This window comes from Colobus angolensis, unplaced genomic scaffold, assembly GCF_000951035.1.
Source record: "Colobus angolensis palliatus isolate OR3802 unplaced genomic scaffold, Cang.pa_1.0 Scaffold165, whole genome shotgun sequence".
NCBI classification, from domain to species: Eukaryota; Metazoa; Chordata; class Mammalia; order Primates; family Cercopithecidae; genus Colobus; species Colobus angolensis.
In genome coordinates, this window is record NW_012114766.1 from 1,512,527 (window position 1) to 1,530,745 (window position 18,219).

Here is an 18,219-nt window from a genome sequence, read left to right on the forward strand (position 1 = left end):
GGGGATCCCAGGTGAGGGGCCGGGGACTCAGCTTACGGGGAACCCAGATGGGCGCGCGGGAGCCCACGTGAGGCGCAGCCCGGGGGAGGGGTCGGGGAGCCCAGGTAAGGGAGCCCGGGTGAGGGGCCGGGGTGGCTCCTAGCGTCCGCGGTCCCAGCCCTGCCTTCCGGTGGGCGCGCGGCACCCCCGGCGTTCCGTTCCCGGACAGTAGCTTGTGGGGGGCGTTCGAGCTCTGCAGCCCGGAGTTCTGCTCGCGCGGTTGCATGGTGGGCTTGGGGGGCTCCTCACCGCGACGCTGACTTTGGAGCCCTTGAGCGGCGCGGATGCCGGACTGTGGGAGGGGACAGGCGGAGGCGGAGGCGGCGGCGTCGCCCCTGACCTCGCTCCCCGCAGACCGGCCGGGCAAGTATGGTCAGCTCACCTGTGTGCCCACGAGGCAGGGAGGCGGCTCCTGCGGAGCCACAGAGGTGCTGTCGGAGCTGTTGTCAAGGACAGCGGGTGTCACGTGGGTGTGGCCTCCACTGGTCACCGAGTTAGCTGGGGCGGAAGGGGACAAGGTGCTGCTCAACAGGGTGTGGGAGGCGGAGGGACGCTGGGTCAGGCAGCACGTGTAGGAGGGGGGAGGGACGCTGGGTCAGGTCACCAAGGTGTGCGGGCAGGGGAGAGGGAGGTCGCAGAGGGAGCGGGCGCTGGGTCGGGTCAGCAGGGGGTGGGAGCCGCCTGGGCTCTGGGCCCTATTGCCAGCTGCTCTGGGTTGGGGTTGGGTGTGGACAGTAAGGAGGGGAGCCAGGGGCTCCCCAGCCTGTGTAGATTCTGCTGTGACTGTTCTCTGAAAGACTGGGGCGAGGCGGCTGTTTCTGACTCCTGTTTCCTTTTACCCTCTGTGTGAAATCTGTAACTATCCAGCTTCTGCTTACCTCACTCCCATATTTTGAGTTTTATTTACATACAACTTTTCAGGAAGGCCGTGAGAGGAAAAAGCAGTGAGCAATGGTGAAGGAAGCGTAAGTGATGGAGAGAATATGAGATGGCCACATCTCCCCACGGAGCTTGAACACTTTTGTGCCTGCCTTTCAGACTGGCTGTCATCGAGGCTGTGGTTTGTAAGGAAGTTCTTCCTGAGCATGCAGTTTCCATAAAAAGAGCACAGGTTGTCTAGGTGGCCTCGACATGTTCACTACAGAATGTCTCATGATAACGAGGAACTGGGCAAAAGCCTGGCAGGACATCGGTGGGTAAATGGTGGAGTCCCTGCCGCCGTTTCACCGAAGAGGATTCGCTGTTGCTAAGAGAAGAGAAGCAGGCCAGGGAGCAGCTTGTATACTGTTATCCCCTTTTACGTAAAAAGGAAGAGTTCATATCTAGAAAAACAATTGATGCAGCAGGCACCAAAAAGTAGTGATAGTGCTTGGAGCTGTGTGAGAGGATTGTAAGTGTTTATTTTTATATTTTTATGCTTGTTTATATTTTCTGAATTTTGTGTATTAAACATGTATTTCTTTTGATTTTGGAAAACGTATTTTTACCAACCATCAATGTATAATTTCCAAAATGTTAGGAGTATAATTCTCATGTAAATAGCTCTTGTCAGGTTATATTTCAGTCACTAATGCAGTATCCAGCAGGATAGGAGTGCCAGTTCAAAAGAGAATACACAAAACTAGGATTTTCTTAGTGAGTGGGTAAAAGGAATGCTGAGAAAAGATTGCCGGATTAGGTATAAGATTGGTGAATATCCTGCGTGCACTGAAACCACAAGCTTTGGGATTGTCTTTTCTTCTTGATGGAAGGAGAATTAACTTTGCAGATTGTAAAATTGTGTGACCCTCAATCAGTGGTAAATAGTTTAGTTATTTCTCCTAGAAAGTCAAGTGAATGTCGGGGTTGTAAAACACTGAACTTGTGTTAGGGAAAAAAGCATGCAACCATTTTTTCCTTTTTGACTTCACTTCCAAGTTGGGATACATTATCTCAACAAAACACAAAAATGCTGGTATGCTTAGCAGTTTAGTCCCTAGTAAACCGGAGGAGCGCATAGATGCATGACAGAGCCCAAGGGTTCCTGTGGCCACTGAGCCTGGTTCCTGGTCACAGTGCAGCAACAGAGCTAACACTCTTACTGATGTGTTTGCATTCAGATTTCTAAAAACTGCATGGCTCAGTGCAATAGAAGAGCTGAAACCACAGAATCTTAGAAGACAAGCTTTTTGTATACATTTTCCCCAAAGAAAATGAAGATCTGCAGAGTCAAGAGATGGTGGCCTTCCAGGAGTTGTTTCTTCTCCGGCTCTACTTTCTCTGCTGCAGAGAGGAAAGGGGCTGGTGTGGAAGGGCTTGGAAGCTTTCCAGAGTGAAAGAACAGGATAAGTCCATTAGGTTTGGCCTCCAGTTTTTCCCACGGAAGGAACAGTGACTTCCAGCTGTGCGTTACACTTAAGGGCTCCTTCGTGTGGCCTGAGCCTCATGGAGCACAGCAAGGCAACAGTGGGAACCCCTGTGTCCCATTTTGCATATCAAGAGTGAGAGAGTGTGGTTGGGTCAAGAAGCAGAAATAGAAAAAAAAGGAGAAGCTGAACTCTTCCCATACCCCTTCTGTGCTGCCTATCAGAACAAGGCCTAGTCACACTTCTGTGGGTGCCTGCCTTGTGACTTGGGGTGAACGACAGCTGCTCTCATTACAACACTGACGCCACAAAGGGACAGCAGAGCTCTGCAGGACTACAGGAAGACTGGCCACTTGGGCTGACCCTGCCTCTGGGGCTGGCTTCTACCCTCATGGCTGAGAGAGCTGAGGAGTTCACCTCCTTTGTAAACTCCTGGCTGGAAGATGCTGGTTGGCACTAACGAAACTCAGAGACGCACAGTAAGGAGTTAGACTAGAACAGCACCAGCTTACCCAGAAAGTTCCCGTGCACGCTACTGTGTAGAAACACACATGATCAGAAGGTCTGAGCAAAGAATCAGAATGGGGATTCGCTACAGGATTGGAAGGGGTGGTAAGCATTCTGGTCTTGATAATCTGCTGTTTCTGCATCCCTAATTGGCACCTGTTCTCTGACTGCCAGGAGGGTTTGCCCACTCTCAGCTCTGGCTCACCTGTTTCTGTTTCAGTGTCTTTCACCTATCTGCCATTTTTCTGTAGATATGGTAATCTCTCCAAAAAGATGTCTAGAAAACTTGACGACCTGGTAGCTAGTCGCTCTTCAGGTGGAGATCACACAAACGAGTTGAACATCTGGCTCCTAGTAGGTGCTTTGTTTCCTACTACTCTGCATGTTTCTTTTCTTTTCTTTTCTTTTCTTTTCTTTTCTTTTCTTTTCTTTTCTTTTCTTTTGAGATGGAGTCTCATCTTGTTGCCCAGGCTGGATTGCAGTGGCACAATCTCAGCTCACTGCAACCTCCACCTGCCGGGTTCAAGTGATTCTACTGCCTCAGCCTCCCAAGTAGCTGGGATCACAGGCACGTGCCACCATGTCTGGCTAATTTTTTGTATCTTTAGTAGAGTTCGGGTTTAACCGTGTTGGCCAGGCTGGTCTCGAACTTCTGACCTTGTGATCCACCCGCCTTGGCCTCCCAAAGTGTTGGGATTACAGGTGTGAGCCACTGCACCCGGCCTGCGCTGTGTGTTTCTTTTTCCCGTAGTAAGACCCTGGGGTCCAGGGTGGTTAAGGAAGAAGCTTGTTTTCTTTCTTTCTTTTTTAAATTGAGATGGAGTTTCACCCTGTTGCCCAGGTTGGAATGCGGTTATGTGATCTCGGCTCACTGCAACCTCCACCTCCTGGGTTCTAGCAATTCTCCTGCCTCAGCCTCCTGAGTAGCTCAAATTACAGGTGTGCGTCACCACGCCTGGCTAATTTTTGTATTTTTAGTAGAGACAGAGTTTGGCCATGTTGGCCAGGTTGGTCTTGAACCCCTGACCTCAAGTAATCCACCCACCTTGGCCTCCCAAAGTGCTGGGATTACAGGCGTGAGCCACTGTGCCCGGCCTGAAACTTGTTTTCTTAGCTTCTAAATAGTGAAACGAAGATCAGAACCCACTAAGCCAACTGCTCCTCTTGGTTTTTGGTTCTCATGTCCTGGAGTCCTTCTCACCTTGACCAAACCAAAGACCTCCTGAAGCATCACTTGGACTAACCACTTCCACTGAGGTGGGTTTGAGTCACTGCTCTGGGCAGAGCCTTCTGGAGTCGGGGACTCTCTCGTCTCAAGGCAAAGGTCCCACGGAAGTTAGTGGTCTTGGTCAAGAGCAGCACATTGATGCACCTGTGGCAAAATGGGACCTGTAACCCAGATCTTGTGACCCACTCATGGAAAAGTACAGGAAGAAGTTTTAGGAGGGGTCCATATTTTAACCTTTAGCAGTGTTGTTCAGGGGAATCCTTTTAATGGATTGCTATTCTGTGCTTGACACCTGTCCTTTCTACCCAGCCTGCTTTTCTTTAACGCTGGTAAGCCATCTCCCCTCCAGGCATTAGGCTGCACTTGAAGTTGATCTGCTCCGTGAAGTGCATAGGGGTTCAGCGATGCGAATACCAGAGCCAAGTGCTCTTGCCAGCCCCTTAATACCATCTTCAACCTGATTTGTGTACAAGTTAACAGAAGTGTGTTTGGAGATGTGTAAGTACACTGGAGTCTTAATATAGCATGACCAGAAGTGTGGGTCACGAGGGCACACGTGGGCACGGCAGCCCCTCAGGCGTCATCCATAGCATCTATCAGAGAGCACACCTGTGTGCCCTGAACACACGCACCAGGGGCAGCGTGACACGGGAGCCGTTTCTCTAGGGAGAGACATGAATGCCAGTGCTGTCTTTCCCGCATCAGATCTGTGTTCACACAGAGCTAGTCTGTGTTAAAGCTGGAGTGTCAGTGGAGAAACAGACAAACACTCGTACTATTTTTGCCTTTGATTATATGACCATTATCAAACCAAGAGGTTGGGAGTTATCGGTGCTCCCTTGTCATTTGCATCAGGTCCCGGGACTCACATTCAGTGCATGCTGGAGTGAGCTGGTGCTTCCGGGGTGCCCTTGGGGTGTGGTCACAGCGACCTTTTTGCCTGAATAATGATGGGGAGTTTTTGTTGAATGGCCACAGTGAGTGGCCCCTCCTGTGCTTCCAGCTCTAGTCCTGCTGCCTCACGATTCAGTCAGTTCTGGGGTCCCTTCCAGAGAGTAGAGGGTCCAGCTGTTTGGGCCCCTCGTATGCTTCCGGCTCTAGTCCTGCTGCCTCACAATTCAGTCAATTCTGGGGTCCCTTCCAGAGAGTAGAGGGGCCAGCTGTTTGGGGAGAGCGGTGCTCCCAGCCCTGCTGTCTGTTCACTGGGTGTGAGTGACAAGAGTCCCCACTCCCTGCAGAAATTCCATTATCTGGGCAAGTCCCTACATACTGGGTGAGGGGGGAAGAGGGGGATCTGAGGCTTTGTCGGTAGCTGTTCCTGTGTCCTCGTGTGCCTGGGGTTCCTGCCATGTAAAAGGAAAGGCTGGAATTAATCGCAGGTCCCTTCCAGTTTTGAGAACTTGAGACTCTGGTGTTCGTAGCTTTGCAGACAGGTTCAGGCTTAGGTAAACTGGACCCCTTGAGCATGATTCAGCATCTGTTCATGTGTTCCATAAATGTTTCTTGAGGGCCTGCTGTGGACCCAGTGCTGCATCAGGCAGAGGAGATGCTGTGATGAAGGCAGGTGTGGTCTGTGCCCTCACAGAGCTTGCTGTCCAGTGGAGGTGAGGATTCAGCAAGCACTTTTATCAAAAATGAGTATTTGGGGGATGCATCAGGAGCTTGTAGCAAAGATACTTAACCCAGGCCGTGGGACCCCTACTCTGGGAGGGCATCTGGAGCAAATGGCCTTTTGAGTGAGGACCTGACAGGTAAGCTGGCGCCACCTGCAGGGAGGTAAAGACTTTTGCAGGGAGAGGGCCCAGCAGCTGCAGAGGCCCAGAGGTGCAGGAGAGTGTGATGTTTTCAAAGGACTGGAAGGCTGTAGCATGGAGTGAGAGGCAGGGGTGGTGAGAGTGGAACCATAGAAGGCCGCGTTCTGCAGAGTGCCGTAGGTCACAATCAGGAGTTCAGGCCTTCCCTGCCGGTGTTGAGAAGCCGTTCCATGGCCTTAACCAAGGAATAACATGAAGAACAGGAGCACAGGTTCTCATGACATCCTTGGGGTGTTAACCAGGATCAAACAGCAGAAGTTCAGTGCTGTAACAAAGTGTATCCCAGTGCGATGAGTTAAGTATGTTTCATCCTGCGATGCCTGAATTGTGTGACTGACCGGGACTGCTGTGAAGGCAGGAGCCTTGCTGGTGGGGTGCGCATAGGACGAGCATAGGACCTTGTGCTCCTGCCAGCACCGCTCCAGCCTCCTGTTCATGGCTGGACCGCTCTAGCTTTAGTTTCATTTTCTTTCCTCTTATACTGTCAGTGGATGTTATCTTGGTATGTTTATGTATCCTTGTAAATGCATTAAGAATAAGGTGCAGAATTAAATATTTTGTAGTTGAATGTTTGTGTTACTGGGGTAGTGATGTGTCCTTGCTTCTGTTGAGTCAACATAAAATGAATGATCTTTTCTTTCTTTAGATTGAAGATGGACACATGACAGTCCCAGGGACCGCTGCACTGACTTCGTTTCCTTAGACAAGACACGGTTGGGCCCAGGACGCCTTTGGAATACAGTTGTGGACAATGAATCCTGCGAGCGACGGGGGCACATCAGAGAGCATTTTTGACCTGGACTATGCATCCTGGGGGATCCGCTCCACGCTGATGGTTGCTGGCTTTGTCTTCTACCTGGGTGTCTTCGTGGTCTGCCACCAGCTGTCCTCCTCCCTGAATGCCACTTACCGTTCTTTGGTGGCCAGAGAGAAGGTCTTCTGGGACCTGGCGGCCACGCGTGCAGTCTTTGGTGTTCAGAGCACAGCCGCGGGCCTGTGGGCTCTGCTGGGGGACCCTGTGCTTCATGCTGACAAGGCACGTGGCCAGCAGAACTGGTGCTGGTTTCACATCACAACAGCAACGGGATTCTTTTTCTTTGAAAATGTTGCAGTCCACCTGTCCAACTTGGCCTTCCGGACATTTGACTTGTTTCTGGTTGTCCACCATCTCTTTGCCTTTCTTGGGTTTCTTGGCTGCTTGGTCAATCTCCGAGCTGGCCACTATCTGGCTATGACCACATTGCTCCTGGAGATGAGCACGCCCTTTACCTGCATTTCCTGGATGCTCTTAAAGGTAAGTGCATGTGTCAGCAGAAGATGACACGTGCCTCACACATTTAATCACTGGCTAGAATGTCTTGGACACTGCCATAAACTCAACAGCAGGCAGGATTGCAGCACACACATTCAGTTACAGACTCATTTTAGTTGAATGCAATTTTCTTAATTTTAAATCTTTTAGGCTTTCTACTCCTTAAGGAAAGAAAGCTCAGTAGATCTTATGGCTCAGTAGTGTCTGGAAGCACTTAATTTTTTTCTTTCTTTTAATACTTTTATATGTATCTATATATATATATTTTTTTTTTTTTTTTGAGACAGAGTCTCACTCTGTCGCTCAGGCTGGAGTACAGTGGCATAGTCTCGGCTCACTTAACCTCCATCTCCTGAGTTCAAGTGATTCTCCTGTGTCAGCCTCCCGAGTTAGCTATGACTACAGGTGCACACCACCATGCCTGGCTAACTTTTTGTGTTTTTAGTAGAGACGGGGTTTCACTATGTTGGCTAGGCTGATTTTGAACTCCTGACCTCATGATCTGCCCTCCTGGGCCTCCCAAAGTGCTGGGATTACAAGTGTGAGCCACCATGCCTGGCCTCTTTTAATACTTTAAAAAAGCTGAAGTAATATATGTGTGTACACACGTCTTGCTTGCTTTTTAGTTTTGAATAAGGTTGTTTTACTGGTGCTCAGAAGTATTGTGACCTTGCATAGTATTTGCCTAGCACTTTCTTTCTGTTTTTGAAGAACATGTTTTAAAAATGTTTGTCACTTGATTGTCATATTGATGTCAAAATGTTCTTCATGTTAAACAATTTAATTTTTTTTTTTTTTTTGAGACGGAATCTCACTCTGTTGCCCAGGCTGGAGTGCAGTGGCGCGATCTCGGCTCACTGCAACCTCCGCCACCCAGGTTCAAGCATTCTCTTGCCTCAACCTCCCAAGTAGCTGGGATTACAGTACCCACCACCACGCCTAGCTAATTTTTGTGCGTGTGTGTATTTTTAGTAGAGACGGGGTTTCACCATGTTGGCCAGGCTGGTCTCGAATTCCTGACCTCAAGTGATATGCCCGCCTCGGGCTCCCAAAGTGCTGGGATTGCAGGCATGAGCCACCGTGTCCAGCCTTAAAATTGTTTTTACGTAGATTCTTGCTGTCTTTTATGACCCATCATGCTGTTTATGGGATATTTGATATTAAATTTGAGATCCTGCAAATGTTCAGCCATTCACATGAATGGGTCATGTTACTGCACGTTTCTTGTGTACAGGAGACTGGTAGCCTTGAGAGGAAACGTAAGCATAACAAATCACTCCTGCCTTCGGGGTCTGGGTGGGTAGATAGTATCAGTTCATCAAAAGTGCACTGAAGTGTAAAGAGTACAGACTGTTCACGTGTAACCCCCATGGACTCCAGCCAGGTGTCAGACACTGTGCTGGCACCTGGGAGCTCAAGGAGGAGCTTGTGTTCCTGCTGTCCCCTGAGGTTGGCCCCATCTGGCACCAGATGGGGTGTGTGAGCACAGTGACAGGAAAGTGCAGAGAAGCCATGGCCCCAGATGGGGACCCTGTGCAGGAGGAGAGGGAGACACATCGGAGTTAAGGCAAGTGAGTGAGGGTGAGTGGGGCACAGTTATCGCCAGTGCAGAGCCTCACAGGGTGGCCATGGAAGTAGATGGAGCCCACAGCAGGCAATACTGGAGACGTCCTCGTGAGTGCGTGGTTTGGGCGGTGGCAGGAGGAGTTTGGGGGCAGGTGTGATTTGGCTGGACCTTACCAGGGAAGAAGGGTTGGAACCATGAATGGTTTGAAAGAGGCCCTCGAGTGACCTGGCTACTGAGTTTCCTTGCTGAGCAAATGACCGAATATGAAGCTGCTGGTCTAAGTGTGGGGTCATTTTAGGAATGATGCTGTGACCTGGGACCTCATCAGCGTCCTGTGGGCGGCATGCAGTTTTCCAGTTTTCTCTTTGTGGGCGTTATTTCCGTAAGAGCGCGGGCTTCTGGGGATGTGAGGCAGGGCTGTGACTTCCCCGGGTTTGTCTGGTGTGAGATCAGTGTGGAGTGGAGAGGTGTGTGCTGGAGGAAGAGGCCTTGGCCTGCGCCCCACATTGCCTGCTCCTCTCACCTGGAAACACCAGACTTCAGGAGTCACTCGGCTGTGGCAGAAAATAAAGTTCTTGAAAGGAAAGCAGAGGTGCTCACTCACATCGATTCTCTAAACATCAATACCGCATCAATGTCCCAAGTGGTAAACAGTGACTAAATTATTAATACATCCCACAAGATCGTGTGTTTGGGGTCATTAGTGTGTTTCGAGAAATAGATTAATAGTTACCTTGTTTTTTTTTTTTTTTTTATTACAAGCTCTTTAAAAACAACAAGAAATGAGTCAGTCTCTCCAGTCCTCGGGGGAAAGCAGTGTTGGATTTCTCCAGTTTTATCTGTGCTCCTGGAGCCGGGTGTGGGGACAGCGCCTCCTGCAGGATTTGCCGACACAGGCATCTCCAGCAGTTCTCCCTCCCCAGGTGTGGTGGTGGAGCCCAGCCTCCAGGAGGACAGACTCAGAGAGTGAGACTTTATTTTGGAGTTTGCACATTCTCTAAAGCTTTTAGGGTGCTGTTTGTGTAGAATGGAGAAAGGGTTATTTAAGTATTTACTTCTAACCCTGCTCATGTTAACTGTATAAAGTCAACAGACCTCAATAACAGAAAATTATAACCTCAATTAATATAGCTCAGGGCCAGTATGTCTACATAGTTCTATTTTGCTCTAGTTGAAATACTAGCAAATGCAGTAAGAAAACACTGTGTCTAAAATTTTTTTTTTTTTTTTTGGAGACGGAGTCTAGCTCTGTCGCCCAGGCTGGAGTGCAGTGGCGTGATCTCGGCTCACTGCAAGCTCCGCCTCCCGAGTTTACGCCATTCTCCTGCCTCAGCCTCCCGAGTAGCTGGGACTACAGGCGCCCGCCATCTTGCCCGGCTAGTTTTTGTATTTTTTAGTAGAGACGGGGTTTCACCGTGTAGCTCAGGATGGTCTCGATCTCCTGACCTTGTGATCCACCCGTCTCGGCCTCCCAAAGTGCTGGGATTACAGGCTTGAGCCACCACGTCCGGCCTTAAAATTTTGAAATTCTTTTAAAGCTGATAGATTGTCGCATAGCAGTAGGGCATGAGGATTCAACATTTCTCCCCCATCAAGGTCTGATTGATCAGAACTAAAGGATGTAAAGACAAAATATGACCATCAATTTAGGATGGGTGTCTAAGTCGAGCACAGTGGCTTGTTCTTCGTATTAGATTTCTGTCTTAGATTTGGTTCTGAAATGTTTCGAATTACATAGGATTCAAACATCTAAACATGATTTATCCACAGACTCACTAGTTCAAAATACAAATGAGGTGATATAAAAACACTGTCAGGCCAGGTGCAGTGGCTCACACCTGTAATCCCAGCACTTTGGGAGGCCAAGGCAGGCAGATCACTTGAGCCCAGGAGCTCAAGACCAGCAACATGGCAAAACCTCGTCTCTACAAAAAAAAAAAAAAAAAAATTAACTGGGCGTAGTGGCATACGTCTGTAGTACCAGCCACTTGGGAGGCTAAGGTGGGAGGATCACCTGAGCCTGGGAGTTCAGGGTTACAGTGAGCTGTGATTACGCCACTGCACTCCGGCCTGGGCAAGAGTGAGACCCTATCTCAACCAAAAACCAAAACCCACTGTCAGTTTTTATATATTTTGTATTTATACATGTGTGTGTATATATATGTATGTATACAGTCAACTTTCTGATTCCATGGATTCTGTGTCTGGATTCAACCAACTGTGGATCAAAAATATTTGGGAAAAATTTAGAATAATACAACAATAAAAAATATAACAAATACCAATACAATGTAACAATTTTATATAGCACTTGCATTGTATTAGGTATTATAAGTAATCTACAGATGATTTAAGGAGTAAGGAACAGTGTGCCTAGGTTATATGCACATACAAAGCCATTTTATGTAAGGGACTTGAGCATCCGTGGCTTTGAGTATCTGCAGGGAGCCCAGGAAGCAGTCCCCCAAGAATACTGAGGGCAACTGTATATTTAAGTATGGATATAACTGCCGGGCGACAGAGCTTTGCATGTGTTATGTCACAGATTTTGTTCCTGTAGATTTTGCCTCTTTTTTCAAAGCCTTTAGTGACTTTGACTACAACAGTTTTAGTGCCTTAGTAAAACCAAAGAACTCTCAGTTCTCAAGCTTTGAGTTTTCTAAACTTAAGGTAGTGATTATATTCTGATGTGACTATTGATAATTTAAGATGACTGCTTTCAGTAAGTGAGGAAAATGGTGGAGGAGAACTTTTTGTGAATTGTGAGGGAATGGCCGAGTGAATGAAGGCTGAGCTTGCAAGAGCCTGGGACTGAGTGCATGGTGTACTGTACAGTTCATCACTGTGTGGGGCCTTCTAGCTAACGCAGAGGATTCTGACATTCAAAACGTCGACTCTTCACTGTTTTGTCTTCACACACTCTGTTCACTCCTGTTGATACCGTACGCTCTCTTGAGGAGTAATGAGCACTCTTGCAGGCCCTGTGCCAGGCGCCAGGTCATAGCACAGATGATTCTCAGTCTTCTGTAAGTGGGAATCTGTGGAAGGCACGCGTGCGTGTGGCGGTGCTCCAGCACACACGACAGAAGATTCTGGAAGCTGAATCTGTGAAGGGCACATGTGTGTGGTGGTGCTCCAGCACACACATGACAAAAGATTCTGGAAGCTGAATCTGTGAGGGGCACACATATGGGTGGTGGTGCTCCACACACATGATGACAGGAGATTCTGGAAGCTGGAATCCGTGAGGGGCACACATGCATGGCAGTACCCCAGCACACAAATGATGACAGAAGATTTTGGAAGATGGAGTCTGTCAGGGGGATACTTGCATGTGACTGTGCTTCTGTTCACACAGAAGGTTCTGGAAACTGGAATCTGTGAGGGGCAGCTGTATGTGTGGTCATGCTCCAGTACACATGTGATGACAGAAGGTTCTGGAAGGTGAACTCTGTGAGGGTTGAATATGAATGTGGCCCTGCTCCAGTACACACAGATGTGATGACAGAAGGTTCTGAAAGGTGAAATCTGTGAGTGTTGGATATGCATGTGACCCTGCTCCAGTATACACACGTGATGATAGAAGCTTCTGGAAGGTGAAATCTGTGAGGGGCAGATGTGTGTGTGGCCCTGCTCCAGTACACACACACGTGATGACAGAAGGTTCTGGAATCTGGACTCTGTGAGTGGCACACGTTCGTGTAGCCATGCTGCAGTCCACTGCGTGACAGAAGGAGCATTGTCTTTCCTTTAGTTTTTGTCAGCCGTTTAATAAATGCTTGAGTGTCTTCAGTTTGATAACTAGTGAGGGAAAACAGTGTGTGAGACTTCTGGTGTCCTTGCGGCTCCATGCATAGGTCTGTGCCTGACCCCAGTGCACCCACATGTTCACTCGAACAGGGGTACTGGGATTGTCTTAGCCATGCTGTTCATTTGGCCTCAGACTGCATCCTACTGAAGTCCCATCATCAGTGGAAAGGGCTTGTGAGCTGAGTTTGTCCACGCGGGAGAGGGGTGGGCAGCAATATGGATCGTTTACACAGACACGGTCAGAGACATTACCCAGACCCAAAAGAGTACACAGTGTGTGGTACCGTTCCATGTACAGTCATGTGTTGCTCAACGACGGGTGTGTTCTGAGAAATGTGTCCTTAGTTTATTTCGTCATCCAGCGGCCGTCATAGAGTGCCCTTCCATGTGTCTAAGCCAACTCTACCCTTGGCTCTATGCATCAGAGCCCATTGCTCCCAGGCTGCACACCTGGACAGCACGTGGCTGTACTGAATACCGCAGGCAAGTGTAAAACAACTGTAAATATTTGTGTATCTAAACATACCTAAGCATAGAAAGGTATAGTAAAAATACCGTGTTAAAAATGAAAAATGGCACACCCATGCAGGGTGTGAACTGGGAATGGAGCTTGCAGGACTGGAAGCTACTCTGGGCGAGTCAGAATGAGTGGTGAGTGTGAGGGCCTATCACTGTGCACTCCTGTAGACTTTATGAACTCTGTGTACTTAAGCAATGCTAAATTTATATTAAAAATTTCTTTAATCATAAATTAACCTTAACTTACTGTAACCCTTTTACTTTATAAATTTTAAAGTTTTAAAACTTTTCCACTCTTGTAATAACACTTAGCTTAAAACACAAATACATTGTGTGTGTGTGTGTGTGTGTGTATATATATATATTATATATATATATTCTTTATACCCTTATTCTGTAAACTTTTCTTAATTAAAAAAGTTGTTTTTTAAATTGTTGAAATCTAAGACGCAGATACACAATCACCTAGCTCTGCACAGGGTCAGGATCGTCCATATCACTCTCTTCCACCTCCACATCTCGTCCCACCGGAGAGACTTCAGGGGCAGTAACAGACATGGGACTGCCACCCCCCGTGATGACAGTGCCTTCTTCTGCACCTTCCTGAAAGACCTGCCTGGGGCTGTTTATAGTTAACTTTATTTTCATCAGAGAAGGAGTACACTCCAAAATAATGGTAAAAGTGTAGTATAGCAAAACAGTAAATGATAGGAACTGTTCAGCTCCATCATGATCTCGTGGGGGCCACCGTCTGTCTCTACACTGTGCATTGTGCACTGAAACAGGTGCTGAGCCCTGGACACTGCTGTCGGTGCAGTTGTCAGGCCTCACCTGGGTTTGGGCCCACCTGGTCCTGCCACTGTGGGTCTGAGGGAGGTGTGAGATCGAAAACTTGCCTGTGCCAAAGTTCAGCATTGTCCTTCACCACTTTTGGACCTGGTGGTTGTGGCCAGTTGTCAGAGTGACTATACTCTTTACCACCCAGACAAGGATGTCAGGGACTGCCCAGGCAAACCAGGATCTGCAGTCTCCCCAGGGGCTGAGAGCCAGCTACATTTGGGACTTTTGCTTTAGATATATCAAGAACCTCCAAGAACTTGTAGCCTAACTCTATACTTTCACAAGTAAGAAATAAGTTATAGTATTAACTCTTCACATTTCGTTTCAATCCCATGTCACTTAACCGTCCAGAACTGACAGCCACGGGTTCTCCTGGTCTGCGTGAGTTTCTCCCCTGTCCCGTTCAGTTTGGAGGCTCCAGCCTGTTTTGGATCCTGCTTCCTCTGCTCTTCTTCCTGAGTGTTCGTTGTGCCTCAGCAATGCTGAGTGCGTGGGAACTGTGTGGTCCCGGCCCACCGAGGTGGCCCCAAACACAGGTGGGAGTGTTTCATTTGCACCCGGGGTTGGGGTGATGTTTGTGGAAAGCGGCACTGGCGGTCTCTGAAGGCGTGTGTGTGCATGAGGCTGCCATGATGCACACGTGGGAGCCCTGATGTCCCCTCTGAGACCTGGGAAAGACTCCAGTGACAGTTGTGTGAGGCAGGCTGGGCTACTCTGTTCTGCTGGCCTGTCTCTTCTAATTTCCCTCACATTTATTTTTTCAGTCCAGACTTAGAATGGATGCTCTTTGACTCAGGATGGGGTTACATCCCAATAAGCTCATCATAAGTTAAAAATATTGTGTCAGAAATGTGTTTAATACAAGCAGCCTACCAAACATCATGGTATACAGCCTGGCCTGCCTTTAACATGCCCAGAAGACTTGGCTCTGCCTACGCTTGAGGAAAATCTTATAGCACAAAGCCTGTTTTACAACAGAATGCTGAACAACTCCCGTAATTCAGTGAATGCTATACTGAGAGTTGAAACAATGGTTATGTGGGTACTTGAAGTACGGTTTCTACTGAGTGTGTATCACATTGGCACCATAAAGTCAAACAATTGTAAGTCAAACCGTTGTGAGTAGGGGACTGTTGATAAAAGCTAATACACCTGGGGCTTTAAATATTCAAAACTACCAGAAGAACATGTTAGAACTTTTTATTTTATTTTATTTTTTTGAGACAGAGTCTCACACAGAGTCTTACTGTTCCTCCAGGCTAGAGTGCAGTGGCACGATCTCAGCTCACTGCAACCTCTGCCTCCCACGTTCAAATGATTCTCATGATTCAGCCTCCCAAATTAGCTGGGATTACATGGTGCGCCACCATGCCTGGCTAATTTTTTTGTATTTTTATTAGAAGTGGGGCTTTGCCATGTTGGCCAGGCTGGTCTCAAACTTCTGACTTCAAGTGATCTACCCACTTCGGCCTCCCAAAGTGCTGCGATTATAGGCATGAGCCACCGTGCCCGGCCCAAGTTAGAATATTTTGCCAGGGTGGTATACTGTATTAGTCAGCTCAGGGTGACACAGCAGGCTGCCATAGACTAGGCAGCTTGAACAGCAGAAATTCCTTTCTCACAGCTTTGGAGGCTGCAAGTCTGAGATCAAGGCACCAGCAGATTCGTGTCTGGTGAAAACCCACTTCTGGTTTACGTGGCCACCTTCTGGCTGTGTCCTAGCATGGAGGAGGGGAAGGCTCTGGTCTCTTCCTCTTCTTATGACACTAATCCCATCATGGGGCCCCACCCCCATGACCTCATCACTTCCCAGGGTCTAAGTATGGGAGCTTCAGATACCTGTGTCTGGTTTTGCCAAATAAATATTTGTTATTTACCTAATATGTGCAAATTCAAGATAAAACAAAGATTGAAGGGAGACCGAAAGAAAGGTTGAATTTATCATAGCTTTAGGGAACGGAAGTCAAAGAGCAAGAGGAGCAGGAGAACAGCATGAGCGGGCAAGGGTCAACCCTGCTGGCCCAGGCGCGCCCACGGAGCCGGCGGCCTCCTTTCAGAATGAAGTCCCAGTGAGAGCAGAGCCCTGGGGAGGAAATTCTGTTGCTTTGAAATGAATTTGTTTTGCTTGGTAAATAAGGTAGCAAATACCTCTTTGTGATGTGAAGAATGAATGTTGGCAGTTTCATATCAACTTGTGCATTTGTCTTGTCTCTGTGCAGGCAGGCTGGTCCGAGTCTTTGTTCTGGAAGCTCAACCAGTGGCTGATGATCCACATGTTTCACTGCCGCATGGTCGTGATCTACCACATGTGGTGGGTGTTTTTCTGGCACTGGGACGGCCTGGTCAGCAGCCTGTATCTGCCTCATTTGGCACTCTTCCTTGTCGGACTGGCTCTGCTCACGCTAATCATCAATCCATACTGGACCCACAAGAAGACTCAGCAGCTTCTCATTCCGGTGGACTGGAACTTTGCACAGCCAGAAGCCAAGAGCAGGCCAGAAGGCAACGGGCAGCTGCTGCGGAAGAAGAGGCCATAGCTGCTCCGGCCGGGGCTCCTGGGCACCAGCGGATCCGGTACACCAATTCTGGGAAGCTCCGTGAATAATGGCTTTTGAATTAATGAGGCAGTGAATGTTTTGTGTTTAGTTCTGAGGGCAATACTAACTTTATTTCTCATTAGTATTAATTTTGAAGTAGCTACAAAGTATTTTTAAGAAATTATAATTTTGTGAATGTCCTGGCAGGTTCTGTCAGTTTAGCCGCACCAGACCGTGTCAAGCATCTAGGAGAGGAGTCCTTGGTGTCCGGGGGGCGTCACACCTGTTGAGGAGTGGGGTGGCTTTGTCTGAACGCTGGAAAGGGCTTCGTAGTAAAGTGCCTCCCACTGGGTGGGTGGGTCAGCATCGATTCTTTCCAGTCACACACTCATACACCATGTGTCTTATTCATAAGTCACATTGTTTTCAGTTGGAGAGAATTGGGCTAAGATAGAACGTAATACGATTTGTTTCTTGTTAAAGTTTCCCAGCATATGAAATTCTAAGCTGGGCAGGGTGGCTCACACGCAACGTAATCCCGGCACTTTGGGAGGCTGAGGCAGGCGGATCACTTGAGGCCAGGAGTTCGAGACCAGCCTGGCCAAGATGGTGAAACACCATCTCTACTAAATTACAAAAATTAGCCGGGCGTCGTGCCACACATCTGTAATCCCAGCTACTTGGGAGGCTGAGGCAGGAGACTCGCCTGAACCCAGGAGGTGGAGATTGCAGTGAGCTGAGATTGTACCACTGTATTCCAGCCTGGGTGACAGAGCAAGACTGTAAAAAAAAAAAAAAAAAAAAAAATCTAAACCCAGGTGTACAGCAGTGCCATCTGGTGGCAAAGGGTACAAAGACAATGCTGAGGGATATTGGTGACACTCCTGTAGCAGCAGAGACTCCTTGGAGTCTAACCCCCACCAACCAGGGCCTGGGGTGGTCGAGTGAAATCTTGCAAGGTTTTTTTTTTTAAATCATGGAACCTGTTTTAAAATGAGAATTTATCATTCATACTGTATTGCTCATTTGACAAAATAAGGTAGGTATTTTGTAATCAGGTTGTCTGGGTTTTAGAGTTGTTTTTAATTGACTGAGTTACCTACAGGCACCCAGTCTAGACCCTAATTCCGTGGTTGGTGTCTCTCTGTAGATCTCTTTTTTTTTTTTTTTTTGAGATGGAGTCTCGCTCTGCCGCCCAGGCTGGAGTGAGTGGCGCGATCTCGGCTCACTGCAAGCTCCGCCTCCCGGGTTCACACCATTCTTCTGCCTCAGCCTCCTGAGTAGCTGGGACTACAGGCGCCAACCACCACGCCCGGCTAAGTTTTTGTGTTTTTAGTAGAGATGGGCTTTCACTGTGTTAGCCAGGATGGTCTCGATCTCCTGACCTCGTGATCCACTTGCCTCAGCCTCCCAAAGTGCTGGGATTACAGGTGTGAGCCACCGTGCCTGGCCTCTCTGTAGATTTCAAGACAAGTAGTGATGTCATTTTCCCACTGAGCTGTAGGATAGACCTGGACCCCTTCAGAGATGCTCAACTGCGGGTCCTGGGGTCCCTAGAATAGTCCGGCAGCAGCTCCTGGCAATGAGCTGCCTGATGATGAGTCCCAAGGTACGTTGTTCCTACTGTTTTATACCCAGGTAGAAGTTATACACCAGTTTAGCAATTTTGTTAACAGACGTACAGAATTGTGTGTGTGTGTG

The 18,219-nt window shown here is 48.3% G+C and overlaps 1 protein-coding gene across 1 annotated transcript in view; it reads left to right on the forward strand.

The window, feature by feature from the left end:
* The window catches only part of CLN8 (ceroid-lipofuscinosis, neuronal 8 (epilepsy, progressive with mental retardation)), a 24,864-nt gene extending 8,145 nt beyond the window's left edge, over positions 1–16,719 (forward strand). Inside the window, exons 2-3 of the mRNA XM_011937544.1 lie at positions 6,580–7,227; positions 16,201–16,719. Coding sequence (XP_011792934.1) covers positions 6,685–7,227; positions 16,201–16,518 — 861 coding nt within the window. The 5' untranslated portion in view covers positions 6,580–6,684 and the 3' untranslated portion in view covers positions 16,519–16,719. The remainder of the gene's footprint in view (positions 1–6,579; positions 7,228–16,200) is intronic.
* Positions 16,720–18,219: the final 1,500 nt, after the last annotated feature.